Below are 16343 nucleotides of genomic sequence, written 5' to 3' on the forward strand. Positions count from 1 at the left end.
CCCGGCCATTGGAGCTTGCTGGCAGCCGGAGCACAGGAAGGATCTGGACAGGGAGCCGGAGCGGCCTGAAAGGCTGAGGGAACTGGGCCAGGATGTAGGGGTTGTCAGGGTCACAAAAGACTGACGCCAAGACTAAGTCCCAGGCACATTTATTATCCTCCAGAACACCAAGGTCTTCCCTTCCCGGGCAGTGCCACGGGAGGGCCAACCTTCAGGAGGCGGCCACGCTGCCACCCGAAGCAGGTCCGTGGGGCGGCAGGGTCATGGGCGGCAGGAACAATGCCTTCAGCTTGCCAGACAGGCTGGCGATCTCAGGATCCTGAGCTTCGTAAGATTTGACCAAGCGGGCAAACTTAAGAACACCTGCAAGGGGAGCAGAACGTCAACCCTCACCCCCCAGGGGCTGGAGGAGCCCAGGACAGCAGGAGGGGGCAGCCCGAGTCACTAGCTGCTGCCCACCCCACCCCCCGGCCAGGTAGCTAGCTGTCTGCGAAACAAGACTCATGCAGGTCTTTGCCCTGTGTGGTCTGGATCAACCCCTTCCCGGTCTACACTGGACACAACTGGCTGGGATGCAGTGAATGAAAATATCTCAAAGCAGTGTGTTCGCCCCTATCACGTGAACCATTTTAACAATTTAGTCACAAGAGCACAAAGGATGCACATCAACCAGATTGCCAGTCCATAACCAGGACAGAAGAGAGCTCTGGGCCAGCAGGGCTGAATTAATAAACACCCGGTTCAATAAACTGAACAGCCAACCCCGAGAGATCAGCTGGAACAGCTTGGAGGGGCTGCAGAAAGGTGCTGTCATGCAGACATCTCACTAAAAGCTATCAAAACGGGGTTAGGTTTCAGCTCTGCTGTGACCTAACAACTTGGTTTACTACTAGAGTTTGTTTCCTCATCTTAAAATGGGATAGCAATATAATTAATGGTAACTACAAAATGCACTTAAGACTTCACCTGGCTCAAGTTCACAGTAGACCCTGGGCTCTAAGTGCCAATACTGTTAGATTGTGGCTGCCGCCATGTGGCGAGAAAGGGGACGACGGCTCAGGGACGCGACGATCCATCGCCCTCTCCTCCACCCAGGCTACCTTCACTCCCCAGTCCGACCTACCTTCCCCGTCGCAGCTGAAGCCATAGGCTTTGATAACCTCCTGCTGAATCTGCGTGGCCACGGGCAGCACGAATTGCAGCATCTTACCCATGTCGTTGCACGCGTTATCCCGAGCCTCGTCCATGCGCACGGCGTTCTCCGGGGCCGAGAACGCTTGGATCACCTCCGCCAGGACCACTGTGCGAAGGATGCAGCCCAGGGCATCGGAGCAAAGGGCACAAGGAAGAGGGCAAGGGAATTACTGGCCTGAAGCCGTAATAACCGAATCACTCGGCCCCCAAATCCCTCGCTTTAAGAAGCAAGGACCCCTCTTTGAAGGAGGATGGTACCGCGCGCCCCCAGTTCCCGGCGAATGCAGTCACATCTCTCGCCTGTGATTTTCTGCCCGCACCCTCCTCCGGCAGGAAGCCCACCCGGCAACTAAGGAGGATTCTCACCCTTGGCCTGTTCCGCGCTCAAAGCAGCGGCTTGGGCCGAGGCGGACGCCATAGGACAAAAGATGCACGTGCAGCGGCGCCACGGAAACACTCCAGAAAAGAGAACCTTCTAGCGCAGCTTCCCAGGCGGGTGGGGGTGGAAGGGAAGCTGTATCAGCTGAAGCCGGAAGCTTACTGATGGAGTCCCAACCTCCCCGCGCCCTCGGAAACAGGTTGAGACCTCGGGTACTTAACTAAAACCAGTCAATCAGACACCAACTCGTTTCAGCCCAACTCTTTCTATTGTTGAAAACACTCTGAGTGAAGGGTTTTCCGGTATAAACCGGAAAACCTGCTGGACAAATTCTAAAAGAGCTGTACACTACGAGAGCACCGCTCTGGCGAGAAGGCGGCATATCCGCAAACTCCACTATTAGTGAGGGTGAGTTCCGACCAGCGTTTCCTAATTCCTACTGCAGTACAAACAACGAGGCACATTGTAACTTTTAGAGGTGAAAACAGAATTCTAAAGAACTCTCTTAAACATTCGTTTCTAGAGTTTGGGAACATTTGATACGAGTCTATGCAAATTACTCGATGCCGATTGGCTGAGAGCGAAGCCAGTCACTCCCCTTCTTAAGAACCGAGACGGGGCCTCGCGGCAGTGAAGACTTGACGCTGAAGCGGCTTTCGCGCTCTCCTAAAATGGCCTGGTGTAGGGGTGTGCAGTAACGCCCTATAATTTCCCTTCCCTTCAGGGCGTTAGAAATTGTCACCCACTCCCTCCTCAAACCCTAGAGCGCTTAAGACTTCAGGGTTCCAATTGCTTTAACCTATTGCAGCCACGCCCCCGACCCTCCAATTCATCAGTTTCTTACTCTTCTACGTTAAGAATTCAGGTCTCTGGCGGCTCCTAGCTGCGGGCCCGGTGACAGAAACCCGTCTAAGCGGTTTCCTGGAGCACGTCAGGGTCTTGCCTGTCGTAGGCCATCAGCATCGTGACTGCCCACCATTGGAAGGATGGGACTCCACTCCAGCGGAGCCAGGTCTCCAAGGCCCTGGGCTCTTCCAGCTCCCGTCTCCAACTCTCCCGGGTCTCTATCCACTTCCGGACTAGCCTCCGGTAGTCCGGTAGCTTTCTCTCTAGGCGCTGGGCCGCCGCTGCCCAGAGACCCACATCACCACCCCGGCCCCCCATACCCCACAAAGAAACAGCCACAGCCATCTTCCTGGGGAGTCGTGAGGATGTTTTTGTTTGGTTGGTTTTGTTTGGGATATTTTTTAAAGAGCATCATATAGATATTTATATATATAAATTATTAATGTGGGGGAGGGGCAGGGGCATACATCGCAGTGGGAGCGCGCACACGGGGACTGGGGAGGGGCAGGGCGGCACACGATGCTACGCAAAACAGCCACATCTAACAGATGAAATAATCACACCAACGGGGTGGGGGAGGGGCGGTGGCCGCGGGGACGGGGGCGGGGGCGGGGAGGGGGGGGGAAAGCCGGGGGACAAGGGAGAGGGAGCGGTCCAAGAAACTGTGCGCTTTCTGCCCCCACCCCCTCCACCTCCCCACCTCCGCACGCACATCACAGGAGCCTTGGCCTTCCATCTGTCCCTTCCTTCCTCCCTCTAGCCCAGAAGCCCCAGGCCCTGGGGCTGAGCAGCACCCCCTCTCGGCTGGGTGGCAGGCGGGGAGGGAGGCCTCCAGAGTCCAGATGCAGGGGCCGCGGGTGCTCTCTTGGTCGCAGGTTCTACAGCGGCTTGTCGCTTTCCTTCTTCAGGTGACTGGGGGAAGAGGGGGTGCAGAACAGGGCCTGAGAGACTGAGACCCATCCTGACCCGACCTCTCTCACAGAGGATGGTGGGGGAGGGGTTCCCTGCCTCGAGGGCCTCACCCCATCCCAGACGGGCTAAGTAGCATCCCATTGGCCTGGCCTAGGGTGCCCTGTGGTACCTGTAGTAATCCTCCTGGGCAGGCAGCGGCACGCTGTGCAGTGGGTGATGGGCGTGCAGCCACTGCTGCTGCTCCAGTGCCAAGCGCTGCAGCTCAGCGGACTGCGCGTGCATGGCCTGCAGCTGGTGAGCTGCTGACATTGGGGCAGAGAGGGAGGCTGGCAGGTCCCGGTAAGGAGCAGCTGTGGGCAGGAAGGGCAGGGGGCACATGACCGGCAGGGCCAGGAGGTAGCTGGCCCCTTGACACACAGAGGAAACAGACACTAAATAACTTAGGTGACAGCCATTAGGTGACAGCCAGTCCTGCAGGAGCCCTTAGCCTGGCCCTAACCCTGCGCCTCTCTTGAGCAGGGACTCCAGCTCTCCTATTCCCATTCCCAGCTCCTCTGGACACCGCCTCACCTCTCCCCAAGTCCAGCAAGGCCAGTCCCACCGGCTAATTCCCTCCTTTCTGCCCTTCACTCAGAAATCTCCCCCACCCCCAACCCCCATCCTTACCAAAGAGCTGGTGACGAAGAACTTCGTTCTCGTGCAGAGGGTGAGGAAGAAGGGGGTTGGGGAGGGTCCCAGCTGGGTAGGGGATCCGGGTAAGGTGAGACCCTGAGGCCAGGGGATCAATGAGAGGGTGCACCGAGGCAGAGGCTGGAGGGTAGAGAAGAGGAAGGTGTCACGAGAAGGCAAGTTTGGGGAAAACCATGCACTTGGGAGGGAAGGGATCCACACCTGGCAAGAGGGGTGGACATTCGAACACAGGGAGATCCAGGGCATTAAGGAGGCACCAAGGAGGAACCAGGGGCCTGGGAGATGGACAGGGCAAGACCCTACTGGAGTCAGGACGTAGGGATGGCAGGTGTCAGAGGGATCTGAGGAACAGGAAAAGGGGGATGGGCTGCTTAGAGAAGATGGAAGAGGACACAAAGTTTAGAAAACGAGACAGGGAGAGGAGAACCTAAGAGAGAGAAAGCAATGGAGCCTGGAATGAATGTGACTCTGAGGCTAGATGGGGCAATGTTCTGGTGAAAAGAGGTACTGTGAGGCGTTCCCGTCGTGGCTCAGTGGTGAATGAATCTAAGAACCATAAGGTTGCAGGTTCAATCCCTGGCCTTGCTCAGTGGGGTAAGGATCTGGCATTGCCATGAGCTGTGGTGTAGGTCGCAGATGTGGGTCAGATCCCGCGTTGCTGTGGCCCTGGTGTAGGCCGGCGGCTCCAGCTCCTATTGGACCCCTAGCCTGGGCACCTCCATGTGCCGCGGGAGCGGCCCTAGAAAAGGTGAAAGGACAAAAAAGAAAAGAAGTACTGTGAGAGGACAGTGAGAGAAGCTCACTGTCACCTATGATCCCACAACCAGAGCTACAGGACTCTTTCTGGAAGGTCACGGATCTTAAAGTGGAGAAGAACAGGAAACACGTCAGCCAGGAGACAATGGCAAGAAACAACCAGAGTTGAATCCAAAGTTTCAAGAAGATAGTTCTGTGAAGGGCTCAGGCTCAGGCCTCAAGGTCATGCTCCCTTAAAGGTTTCCACCTTGGGTCTCTGGGGGGTGGGTGGCAGACCTGAAGAGGGCTGAGGTGTAGGGTAGGGTCTTCGTAGCACCACTAGGACAGGAGACAGGCCAGGGAGGCAAGGACAGGGGCAGCCGTCTCAGGAGAGAGGCTTGTGCCAGAGGTGGGGAGGGACATCCCCGCCTGAGGAACAGAAGGGCCCCATCACTTGCCAAGGGGCAAGGTGGCCTCACAGGGCCAGGGCCAGGGAACTGGAGCCTCACCTGCGTGGATGGCATCCTGCTGGTGGAGGTGCAGGTGAGAGTGGATGTGGGAGTGCTGGTGGTGATGGGGGGTCACATTAAGCATCTGCAGCCGGGCCAGCGGGTCGTTGCCCAGGGCGGCTACCCTTTCCGCGTGCTGCCTCTCAGCTGCCAGACGCTCAGCGTAGGACATGTCAGGGCGCAGGGCAGGCCCAGCTGCGAGCGCTAGACGTTCTCTCTCCAGCGGCCCCAGACTCGGATGGAAGGGGAAAGGGTGCAAGCCAGGCGGACCAGGCTGCAGAGCCAGGCCCCCGTGTCGGGGGAAGGGATCCAGGCCTGGCCCAGGGACCCCGTGTAGGGGTTCCAGCTCACTGGGCTTCACCTCGAAGCCAGGCTTGAGGCGGTCGCGCAGATCTCGTTCACGGGCTTCTCGCTCCCTCTCCCGGGCCGCTGGGTCACTGCTGTACAGGGCCGGGACATTGTAACCCAGGAGCCCCGGGTCCACTGCCCCCAGGGGCACGTAGAATGGATGGTTGCGATTGCCAGGAGACATGACGTGGGGCCGGGCGTATTCACTGAGGGTGCGCAGGGCTGGAGTGTCGGGACCCAGGTAGGGGGGCACTGTAGCCACAGCACTGCCCGGTTCAAATGGAGGGCGATGGGGCACCGGGCCGAGAGATGGGCATTCCACTGGAGCACGGCCCTCCTGAGCCAACTTCTGTTGGATAGAGGGAGCATCGGGGTCAAAAGGGTAGGTCGGGAAGAGATGGCTGGTCCTGACCCTCAGCTGACTACTTGTCTCAGGCTAAAGCCTCAACTTGTAACTCAGACTACCAGGGACTCCCCAGACCCCTTCCCTTCCTACGTAGGACAGTGGCCCTTCCTACGGTCCACAGGTACTCTGACCTGAGCGTACCGTCCCCCCAACCCAGGGATGCAACTCCTCCCACTGGAATCCCTGGGTCTCCATTTCCCGGGCTGCTGCAATAGTTCCTCCTCTCCGACAGGGCGGCGCATGACCACCCCGCCCGGAGGCTGCTCGCGCCGCGCAGAGGGCGGGCCACGCGTGCGCTGACGCACTCACCACGCTGCGCTCCAGCTCGCGTTCCTTCTCGCGCTCACGTTCCTTCTCGCGTTCCCGCTCGCGCTCGCGCTCCTTTTCCTCGCGAGCGCGCTGCTCGGCCTCGCGCCGCACCTTCTCCACCAGGTCGGCTCGCTTCTTGGCCAGCTTGGAGCCCTCTAGCGGCACGAAGTACAGGTCGCTGCGCGCGCACGAGTTAAAGCCGCGGTCCAGGTGTTTGTTGAACCTGCCGGGCGCGGAAGCGGCGCGCGCTCAGCTCCTGCGAGCGGCCCCGCTTGGAATCGGCGGGTGCGGGCTGCCTGGGCGAGGCCAGGGCCAGGGGTACTTTCAAAAGCGCCACACGAACGCAAGGCCCCTCCCGCACCCGCAGCATCCCGCCCTGGTGCTCACCTGGCCGACTGGCTGGCATGGCTGGGCACGTCTACCACTTTGGGAGGGGGTGAGGGGCTGCGGGCCGGGGGCGCTGGGCTCTCGGGGGTCTCATACTCTTCAGCGGGTTCCTGTTTGATCTGCGTGGCGCTCAGGGGTGGCCCTGAGGCGGGGGCCGCAGTGGGTGGTGGCAGAGATGACAGGCCCGAGGGTCCCGCCGGTGGTAGTGGCCCGGGCCCCACGGCGGGTGAGCCCGGCTTGAAGGTCCCTGGGCCTGCGGGCGGCGAGGCGCCTCGATAGCCCGGCGGGGTCCCGGTTCGGAAGGAGGGCGGTGACCCCGGCTTGTACCCGGGTGGGGTAGCGGTCTTGTAGGCCCCTGGGGATGGGGCTCTCTTGCCATACGGTGGGGGCCCGGGTGGGGAGGCTGTTTTGTAGCCTGCTGGGGAGGAAGCCACTGTGGCAATGACCGTGGAAAGTGTGGCTGAGGAGGTGGTGACCGGAGGCACGGATGGGAAGGGGTAGGGCGCCCCTTGGGGGCCCTGGGAAGGAGACGGGTGGGAACATGGGTAGGACCCTTGAGAGGAGGAAGAGGAATTGGAAGAGGAAGAGGCTGGGGGGCCATTGGGGCCTGCTTGGCTGTAGGACACCTGGCTATGAGGTGGGGGCAGGTGTGCTGGCCCTGGCGGGTAGGGCCTCAGAGACCCCAGGGAGGGAGACATGGCATAAGGGTGTGCATGGTGGGAGCTATTGCTCTCCAGGGAGTGAGGATACGCTCCAGGTGGAGGGGGACCAGAGCTCCCATGATGTTGCTGCTGCTGCTGCTGCTGCTGCTGCTGCTGCTGCTGCTGTTGCTGTTGCTGGTGGTGATGGTGATGTGCTGGGGCTGGTGGGTGAGCAGTGGACTGGCCTCCAGCAGAAGGAGGGAAGGGGCCTGGGTGGGCATTGCTGTTGGCTAAGAGGCGGCCGTAGGGAGGAGGTGGGGGAGGACCCTGGCTCCACACAGCTTGGGATGGGAGAGAAGGCTGAGTATACTTGGGTGGCTGATTGGAGACAGAGAGGCTGGTTGGGGGAGGGAAGGAGTGGGGATAACTGGGCAGTGCTTGGGAAGCTGGGTACTGGGAGACAGAGGCAGAACTGGAAGAGGAGGCTGCTGCAGAGCTACCGGAAGATGAATAAGGATACCTCATTGGAGGGGCTGGGGCAGAGGAGGAGGAAGCAGGGGGCAGAGGGTGGGGTGAGGGAGCAAGAGTAGGGCCCTTCTCTGGGCCAGGAGGAAGTCCACCCATACCCTGCCCCATGGAATGGGGAGAGGGCAGATGCCCAGGTAGGGGCTGGGCCCCCAGGCCAGGAGGAGAGGCTGATGCATTGTTAAGGGGTCTCAGGGCAGGTGGGGGAGGCAGGTTTGGTGTCACGTGAGGGAAAGTGGCTGGTGGTGGAGCAGTGGGTAGGTTCCCACCACCAACTGGAGTGTTAGGCGGCTTTGTTGGAGGAGCACCACCAGCCGCGGAGCTCGATATTGAAATGGGGGTGGTGGGAGGGGGATGCTGCTTACCCCCACTAGGGGCCACCGCTGAAGAAGCAGCCCCTCCCCCCTTGGAACCCATTGGGGGTCCAGATAAAACTCCTCCACCAGTGCCCCCAGGATAGAGCTGTGGATGCGGGGGAGGGGCCCCTGGTGGAGCCTGGAACATTCGCGATGTGGGGGGCTCCATGGGAGCATGATATCCAGTGGGTGTCACAGAAGGATGGGGTTCAAAACCAGGCTCTGGCTGTCGGGGGGTGCTGTCTGGTGGCGGAGGGGAAGGAGGAAAGAGTGGAGGTGGGTGGTAGGGGCGGGCTGGGCCCTGGGACAGGCCAGAAGACGAGTCGGAGTCATTCTCCACACTCCCGGGGCTGTAGATGCTGGGGGACGTGCTTCGGTTGTCCTGGTCGATGTCCCTAGGGTCGCTGCTGCCATCATCATTAAGGCTCCGCCCATCCAAACTATCCAGATCCGAGGGAGACTGCGGCCGAGGGAGCTCCTGCTGTAGAAAAAGAAGGGCCATTTTTCCCTTTTCCTTCTTTGTTTCCCTTAGATTTGGGGCCTCCCTTGAACAAAATAATTTCCCGCTCACAGCACACCACCGTGCTATGAAGTGATGAACACACTTGCCCAATCCCTCCTTGCTGCCATGTCTTCCACTCTTCCCCCATCTCTGCTGCTCCCTGGCAGCAGCCGGAGTTCCCTCCTTGTGAAACCCTGTTCTTTCCTCAAGTGTCCATCTCCAGCACCTTCTCCCCAACCACAACCCAAATCCCTGTCTTCCACCAGCTCATCCGCCATCCTCTCATCTCATCTACCCCTTTAACTAAACATCCCACAAACCACTAGTGCTTCAAAAGACCACTTCTGCATGCTCCTTGTGATCTATTTGTTCCTTCCACTAAGACTTCTCACCCTGGATCTCCTCCCCAGCCTGTGCATGAAATCCAGGACCTGGAAAAGGAGAGGCTAGAATCCCCCACACTCTTCCAGTGCCCTTTGGGCCCTGCCTGGTCATCTGACAGTCTGGCCAAAGCCCTCAAGATCTGACTGACATTATGTTAGGCTACTTTAATAAGCATTAGGATAAGACTTTTCTGTCATTTTCTAGGCAAGATTAAAATAGGAATCATAAGGAGTTCCGTTCCCATCGTGGCTCCACAGAAACAAATCTGACTGGCAGGTTCGATCCCTGGCCTCGCTCAGTGGGTTAAGGATCCAGCATTGCCATGAGCTGTGGTGTAGGTCGCAGACACAACCTGGATCCCACGTTTCTCTGGCTGCAGTGTAGGCTGGTGGCTATAGCTCTGATTCGACCCCTAGCCTGGGAACCTCCATATGCCGCAAACAAGGCCCTAAAAATAAAAAAATAAAATAGGACTCATGAACAAAAGGGAATTTGGGGGAAAGAATAGTCAGAAAACGGGTCAGGATGGCTGCAAGTGTCTCCCACCTCAGTTTTGGTCTTTTTTGGTGCGTTGGTCTCCTCACTTTCACTCTCTGAGATCTCCTCGCTCCGGCCCTGCTTGCTGACCTTTGGGGTGGAGGCTTCCTCTACCCGGGCCTTCTGTTAGAGAGGAAGAAAATTCCTGTCTTATACCTCCCAAGCTCCACGGGTACCCTCTGCCAGACAGGAAGCTCCCCAACACACACACACCCCATCAGTCCCGGTGCCCGGGCATCCTGTGGGAGGACCTGGGGACAGAATACCTTGGCCGTCTGCCTAGACTTCTCGGCTTTGCCATCACTGCTGGACGTGCTGACCCCTCCAGGGGAGGCCCGACCCCTCGATCTCAGTTCTTCCCGGGGCCCAGGGGCCTCTTTCTTCCGTCCACTCCTCATTGACATCTGAGAGAGAAGGAAGCAAGCCGATGATGTAGTTTTCTACATTGCACTTCACTTTACCATCTGCCTTATTCTCAGTCTTCCCCTCCAGTGGGTGTCAGAAGGATGGGGTTCAAAGCCAGGCTGTGGCTGTCGGGGGCGGATGGGGGGGGTCTGGCGCTGGGAAGGAGGGAGGAAGAGTGGACGTGGGTGGTAGGGGGTGGGCTGGGCTCTGGGACAGGCCAGGAGCTTCCCTGCCCCCCGATCTTTCATGTCTCGCTTTAGTTACTACTCACTGAGTCTTTATTCTGTCGTGTCTTCATTCTTCAGGCTGTGGAGACCCCATTCTCCTCCGCCTGGGCAGCTGAATACAGAAACTTATCTGCTTCACCCTAAGTTCCCCAGAGCTGTGGCCTGGGAAGCAGGAAGCAGGATCTCCAAGTTTCCAGGAGAGGCACCTGGAACTTGCAGGGTCCGTTTTCAGTGAAGCCTGTTGAAAAAAGACCATCAAAGTCTCCAATCTGGGGAACAGGGTCTGAAGGGGATACTACTGTGCCTGTCGAGGGGTTGAGTAAGCAGCTCAGCCACCAGACAGGGCTGGCTTACCCATGAGTTTCCCGTTATGTGTATGTGAGGGACACGCTGCGTGCAAAATTATCTCTTTCGTCCCTTGGGAAGGCAGAAAACTCAAGTGTACCTATGCGCCCCGATTCAGGAGATCACCCTGTTTCACCCTTCAGGATGCCTAGGAAATACACGCGTACACATGAATTCCACAGAGCCGTATAACGGAGCAAAAAGGAAAGCAGCTGAGGAGTTCCTGTTGTGGCTCAGCGGGTTAAGAACCCAACTAGTATCTATGAGGATGCAGGTTCCATCCCTGGCCTTGCTCAGTGGATTAAAGGATCTGGCATTGCCGCAAGTTGCAGCATCGGTTGAAGATGGGGCTCGTATCTAACCCCTAGCCTGGGAACCTCCATATGCCGCAGTTTCAATCCTAAAAAGACAACAAAAGAAAAGTAGCTGAAATATTAGTTAACTTTTTTTTTTTTGGTCTTTTTGCTATTATTTCTTTCGGCCGCTCCCGCGGCATATGGAGGTTCCCAGGCTAGGGGTCAAATCGGAGCTATAGTTGCCAGCCTACGCCACCACCACAGCAACATGGGTTCCGAGCCACATCTGCAACCTACACAGCTCATGGCAACACCAGATCCTTACCCCACGGAGCGGGGCTAGGGATCAAACCTGCATCTTCATGGATCCTAATCCAGTTCATTAACCACTGAGCCATGTACTATTTTATTTAATATTTATATCCAACCCTAAGAAGCAGGTATTCTTCCCATTATATAGGTGAGGAAACTGAAGGATAAAAGATGGTGACTGTGCCTTGCCCAACTTCATGTGATGAATACTCCGTGAGGAACCAGTGGCAGCTCCAGAATCAAGCCCCATGCTCTTTCTTCAGTACCTATCTATACTCTCATTAGAAGTTGGTGGGGGAGGAGTTCCCGTCGTGGCACAGTGGTTAACGAATCCGAATCCGACTAGGAACCATGAGGTTGCGGGTTCGGTCCCTGCCCTTGCTCAGTGGGTGAACAATCCGGCGTTGCCGTGAGCTGTGGTGTAGGTTGCAGACAAGGCTCGGATCCCGAGTTGCTGTGGTTCTGGCGTAGGCTGGCGGCTACAGCTCCGATTCGACCCCTAGCCTGGGAACCTCCATATGCCGCGAGAGCGGCCCAAGAAATAGCAACAAAAAAAAAAAAAAAAGAAAAGAAAAAAGAAGTTGGTGGGGGAGTTCCTGTCGTGGCTAAGCAGAAACGAATCTGACTAGCATCCAAAGGGATGCAGATTCGATCCCTGGCCCCGCTGCTCCGTGGGGTAAGGATCCGGTGTTGCCATGGGCTGTGGTGTAGGTCGCACATGTGGCTCGGATCTGGCATTGCCGTGGGTGTGGCAGAGGCCAGCAGCTATAGCTCTACATTGACGCCTAGTAGCCTGGGAACCTCTATATGCTGTGGGTGCAGAACGAAAAAGACCAGAAAAAAAAAAAAGTTAGTGGGGCGAACTCTCAGAAGGCCTAGATCAGTCCCAGAGATATGAAAAGAAACTTTTCTCACATCAGGGTAGGCGGGAGAACAATGCCCCATTTTACAGTGCAAGGCGCACGGCCCTCCCAGGCCCAAGGCCAAACCTAGGTCTCCCCTCAAGTGCAGAACTTCATTTCTGAGAGTCTCGTAAGACCCCCCTCCCCCCCACCGTGCTTGGGTTCCCTCAGGCTAGAGAAAAAGTCAGGGCTTTCACGTGACTACCCAAATCAGTGAATGTCAGTGAGCACACACGACAAACTGACAAATGTGTAAGCCTATCCTCCCACCTGGCTGGGACAGGGACTTACCTCCTCTCCGCCGTAGCTGTCTCTTTCTATATATCTGTATCTACATATCAGTAATTTTCAGTTGCACTTGTTTGTATTTCTTGCTAAATGTCATGTCTCTCCATATCACTGACCATAAGAACTTCTGGGAGTAAAAATGATTATCTTCTTACAGTTTTCTTTCCTCCCCGTGGATCTCGTGTACATATGCGTGTTCTGGTCTGTTCTTGTTACTGACCTGTAAACCCACTAGCTTCAGCAGGATCTTCCTGAATGAAGCACTGCTGGCCTCAGGGGGAGCACAGTAGGCTTCCCCACCTATTCGGAGTTAGGGGGCCTCCATAGACAAATGGCCTTTCCACATTCTATAACTTATTTGTCCCAAGGAATACAGAGCAATTACTTCTCTCTCACCTCCACTGAACTCTCCTGAGGCTTGCGGTGAGGCGTGAGACTAACCTTTCCAGGAAACTTAATAACAATTTACTTAAGAGTCACAAAAGAGCTGGGACAGAGCCTCAGGTCTTCTGAACTTAGAGCCCCGTAAACAGGCCATTTCTCTTCCACTACAACTATTTACCACAGTATTGAGCTGTTGGGTAAATTGGTTTTCAAATATCGTCGACCCTCCAAAACCCTAAAGGACAAAACCCAACATAACCAAAGGGGAAAATAATCCCAACAAAAGTACAACAGAAACAACTGTGCCTCGTGTGTCTCTGCCAGCTCGTCTAAAGGCGGGTGCTCATCCCTCCTTCCTATCCCAGAACTTGTTCACTGTCGGTGAGAGTTATGGGATCCAAAAGGCCAGAGGAAAGCAGCAAAATGTTCTTGAAGAACAGAGAAAGCCTGGTGTGCCCCCGCCCCCACCCTAACTTTTTTAATCAGCTGGAATCTGATAAAATTAGCAATGAGGAGCTCTGAAGGAGAAAAGCACTCATAAAAGGCAGGTGACCCTGGGGATAAGGAGTGGCAGGAGCGAGAAAGAGGTAGGGTTGGGTTGCACGGACCTTCCTGAACCTGGAGCGTATTTCGGCACCAACAAGCTGAGCTAAGAGTAGCTCAGATTCCTTCTCCGATTTATAAAGCACCTACTATGTATCTGCAAAACACTAAGCCTAGGCACCGAAGATAGGGAAATGGTCTCAAAGTAAGAACAGGAAAAGAAATTAAGAGAGCAATATGAGGAAGATATCAGAAAGACTGCATTACATCCAAGGCACAAGGATTTCCAGGATGGGCTTGCAGGGTAAATTTCAAGACCACTGGCCCAGCCCCCGCCATCATTCCAAACCTGCCAGACTAACAAACCAGTCCAAAGTAACTCTAGATAACAATGCAGCCCGGGCCAGCAGATAACAAGGCATTGGCCTAAGCCTTAGAATCTACAGTTGTCAGCGGGGTCTCAGATATCATCTTATCTACAACCCCTTCATTGGACAATGAAGCCAAGGCTCAAAGGAAAGTGACTTGCCCAAGGTCACAGTTAGTAGGTACAGCCAGGACTAGACCCAGGTCTCCAGGTTCCTATTCTGGAATATTTCCACTGCACCAGGCTGTTTTACAGCCCTCTCCCCTGGGCGACCCTCACCTGGGAGGGGTGCGGAGAGCCCAGCCATCCCTACAAGTTCAGAGAAACGGAAGGTTGGAGGTCAGATGAGCGAGGGGGTTACTGTGGGGAAGAGTCTGGGACAGAGGAAAAGGGATACTTGGGCAGGAAGACTCAAGTTTAAGAAAATGGAAGAATATCTGTGCAAAGAAGCAACAAGACCATCCAAAAACTTCCTAATAACAAGGGAGATAGAGGCCAGCAAGAACTGCCAAAAGATGGTATAACTTGGAACAGGAGCATTCCCATCCTCCCATCATGCCTAAGGGGAGGGACCTGGAGAAACACCTACCACCTGCAAGTAACATGTCTACCTGTTCCAAAGACTGCTGGGTGGACACGGTGGACCCCTGGGGAAACTCCTCTCCACCAGCAGCACCCAAAACATCCTTCAGAATCCAGCCGAGCGTCCCAAGGACATAGCCAGAGGCTGAAAGGCCCAGTGGAGATGCAGAACCCCCATCTATTGGACATCCCACTGGGTCACTGCCATGGCAACGAAGAGGCAGAACTTGCCCCTCAAGAGTCTGTCCCAGGGGTCCATCTACCAGTCACTCCCCCTCCAGTTGCCAAAGCAACTCCTGTCCTCCTACAGCACCCTCAGGGAAGGGAGCTTAAGAGTACCTACCCCGGCAGAAAAAAAGTCTACGCACAAAGGGAAATCTCAGAGCACAAAACACTAATGAAGATCCACCCACCGCTTAAGGAAACCACAGCTAGAGGCGCAGGGGTGTTCTGGGGGTTTGAGGTTGGGGGTCACGACTTGTTTGGTGTGCCTGTAAGATTGCCCAAATGCTCCCCTCTGTTTCCACCCTCCCGGAAACCCTTCCTCCCTAAACTCTCCCTTCAGTGTTCGCATCTTCCTCATCAGTTGCGGGAGGACCCACACTACCGGGCCCTAGCGTGCCCCTCTCCAAGAAGCACCTATGTCTGGGATTGCAAAAACAAGGTCAGAGGTGACCTGGAGTAGAGGAAAGAAAATTGAGTCACAAAGGCATCGCCTTCCCACTTCCACTCGGGAGCACCTCCCCTTCTTTTCAAGGGTGGCCCTCTCCTCGGCCATCTCTGAGCCCCCCTCAGTTCCATTCTCCTCCCTCATCAGCTACAATCCCTCTCTTTCCACGTACCACACCCCTTCCCCATTTCCCACCTCCCTTCTATACCTAGCACCCCGAACCCCAGGATCTGAAACCGGGTTCTGGGCCTTTGAGGCTTTTCCTGGAGTCCTCCTGCCCCACCTCGTTGCCATCTCTCCATTCCTTTTTGCCTTCGCCCCAAGGCCCCCCTGACGGGCATCCCGGTTTTCCTGCGCCAACCCTCCACCTCGGGGGTTCCTCTTTAGGTCCCGGGATTCTGGCCGCACTCCCGCCCCACCAGCCCTCCTCCTGTGACCCTCCCACCTCCCCCCACCTTCCCGATCCTCCGGGCGTCCAGGCCCCCATCCCTCCTCCGGGGCCGGCCCCACCCCCTGAGCCCCCAGTCTCAGGCCAGCCAGGGCCCGCAGTAGGGGACCAGATCGGGGAAAAATAACAAATGGAGGCGGCGGCGGCGGCAGGAGGGGGAACTGGGAGGGGTGGGGGTGGGGAGCCGCGGGCCAGAACCCGGGCGAGCGCAAGGCCCGGGCGGCAGCAGATCTTACCTGTTTGTAGCTCGGGACGGCTGGCTGGCTCCGAGCGGGATTTGGGGCTCCGGCGCCTCTGGGGGGCGGCGGCGGCCGCTCCCCCGCCCCCCTCTCTTTCCGGCTTCAGTCGCCGCCGCGACGGCGGCGGCGGCGGCCCCGACCCCCCCGGAGGGCGGCCCCCATCCTCCCTCTTCCCCCACCTGGCCCCGATCGCCCGCCGGCCCCCGAAGCAAATCCCAGTCCCCGCTCTAGTTCTGCCCCTCCCCAGGCCCGCCGCCTACCCCGGCCGCCCAGAACGTCCGGGCCGCGCAGCCCGCCCGCCCGCCCCCGCGGCCAGGCCGGCCCTCCGCGCGGCTCCGACCCGCTGCCTCCCGCCAGCCGCCCGCGCCCGCCCCGCGCAGCCCGCACTTGCGCGATCCCCGGCCCCCTAGGCGGCCTCCGCCCGCGGCCCCCGCCCCTTCCCGGGCGGTCTTCTCCCTCGCCCCCTCCTGGCTCCTCCCTGAGGCCGGCGGTCCCCCTGAAACGGGTCCCGGCCCGAGGCCCCGGCCCGACGCGGGGCTGCGGGCGGGCGGGCTGGGCGGCGCGTCCGGCGACTCGCACAGGAAAGCGGACGGCGAAGGGAGGGAGCCTGGGAGAGGGGGATGGGAGAAGGGAGGAAGAGGGAGAAGGAGGGAGCGCGGAGGAACGGAGGAGAGA

General features: G+C 57.5%; 2 protein-coding genes and 1 non-coding gene across 4 annotated transcripts; all 3 read right to left on the minus strand.

Moving 5' to 3' along the window:
- Window positions 1-133: 133 nt before the first annotated feature.
- Window positions 134-1926, minus strand: C7H12orf57 (chromosome 7 C12orf57 homolog). Its single transcript, XM_047787659.1, has 3 exons — window positions 1561-1926; window positions 1124-1300; window positions 134-363 (listed from the first exon to the last, which is right to left on the minus strand). Exons 1-3 carry the CDS (start codon window positions 1610-1612, stop codon window positions 212-214), a joined length of 381 nt encoding a protein of 126 aa, XP_047643615.1. The 5' UTR covers window positions 1613-1926; the 3' UTR covers window positions 134-211.
- On the minus strand, window positions 1864-1924 carry LOC125131863 (U7 small nuclear RNA). The gene has a single exon (XR_007136044.1). It is a non-coding gene; the product is annotated as a U7 small nuclear RNA (small nuclear RNA).
- An 839-nt stretch (window positions 1927-2765) lies between the features above and the next one.
- Window positions 2766-16092, minus strand: ATN1 (atrophin 1). 2 transcript variants are annotated; one of them, XM_047787655.1, is made up of 10 exons: window positions 15666-16092; window positions 10337-10530; window positions 9927-10064; window positions 9670-9783; window positions 6716-8718; window positions 6329-6551; window positions 5266-5962; window positions 3998-4141; window positions 3501-3681; window positions 2766-3331 (listed from the first exon to the last, which is right to left on the minus strand). In XM_047787655.1, the coding sequence occupies exons 2-10, from the start codon at window positions 10361-10363 to the stop codon at window positions 3298-3300; spliced, it is 3561 nt and encodes a 1186-aa protein (XP_047643611.1). In that variant the 5' UTR covers window positions 10364-10530; window positions 15666-16092; the 3' UTR covers window positions 2766-3297. The 2 variants fall into 2 exon arrangements, with proteins under 2 accessions (XP_047643611.1, XP_047643612.1); XM_047787656.1 differs by having other exon boundaries at window positions 6716-8715; window positions 15666-15821.
- Between the last annotated feature and the right edge of the window lie 251 nt (window positions 16093-16343).

Source organism: Phacochoerus africanus, chromosome 7 (assembly GCF_016906955.1).
Source record: "Phacochoerus africanus isolate WHEZ1 chromosome 7, ROS_Pafr_v1, whole genome shotgun sequence".
NCBI lineage: Eukaryota > Metazoa > Chordata > Mammalia > Artiodactyla > Suidae > Phacochoerus > Phacochoerus africanus.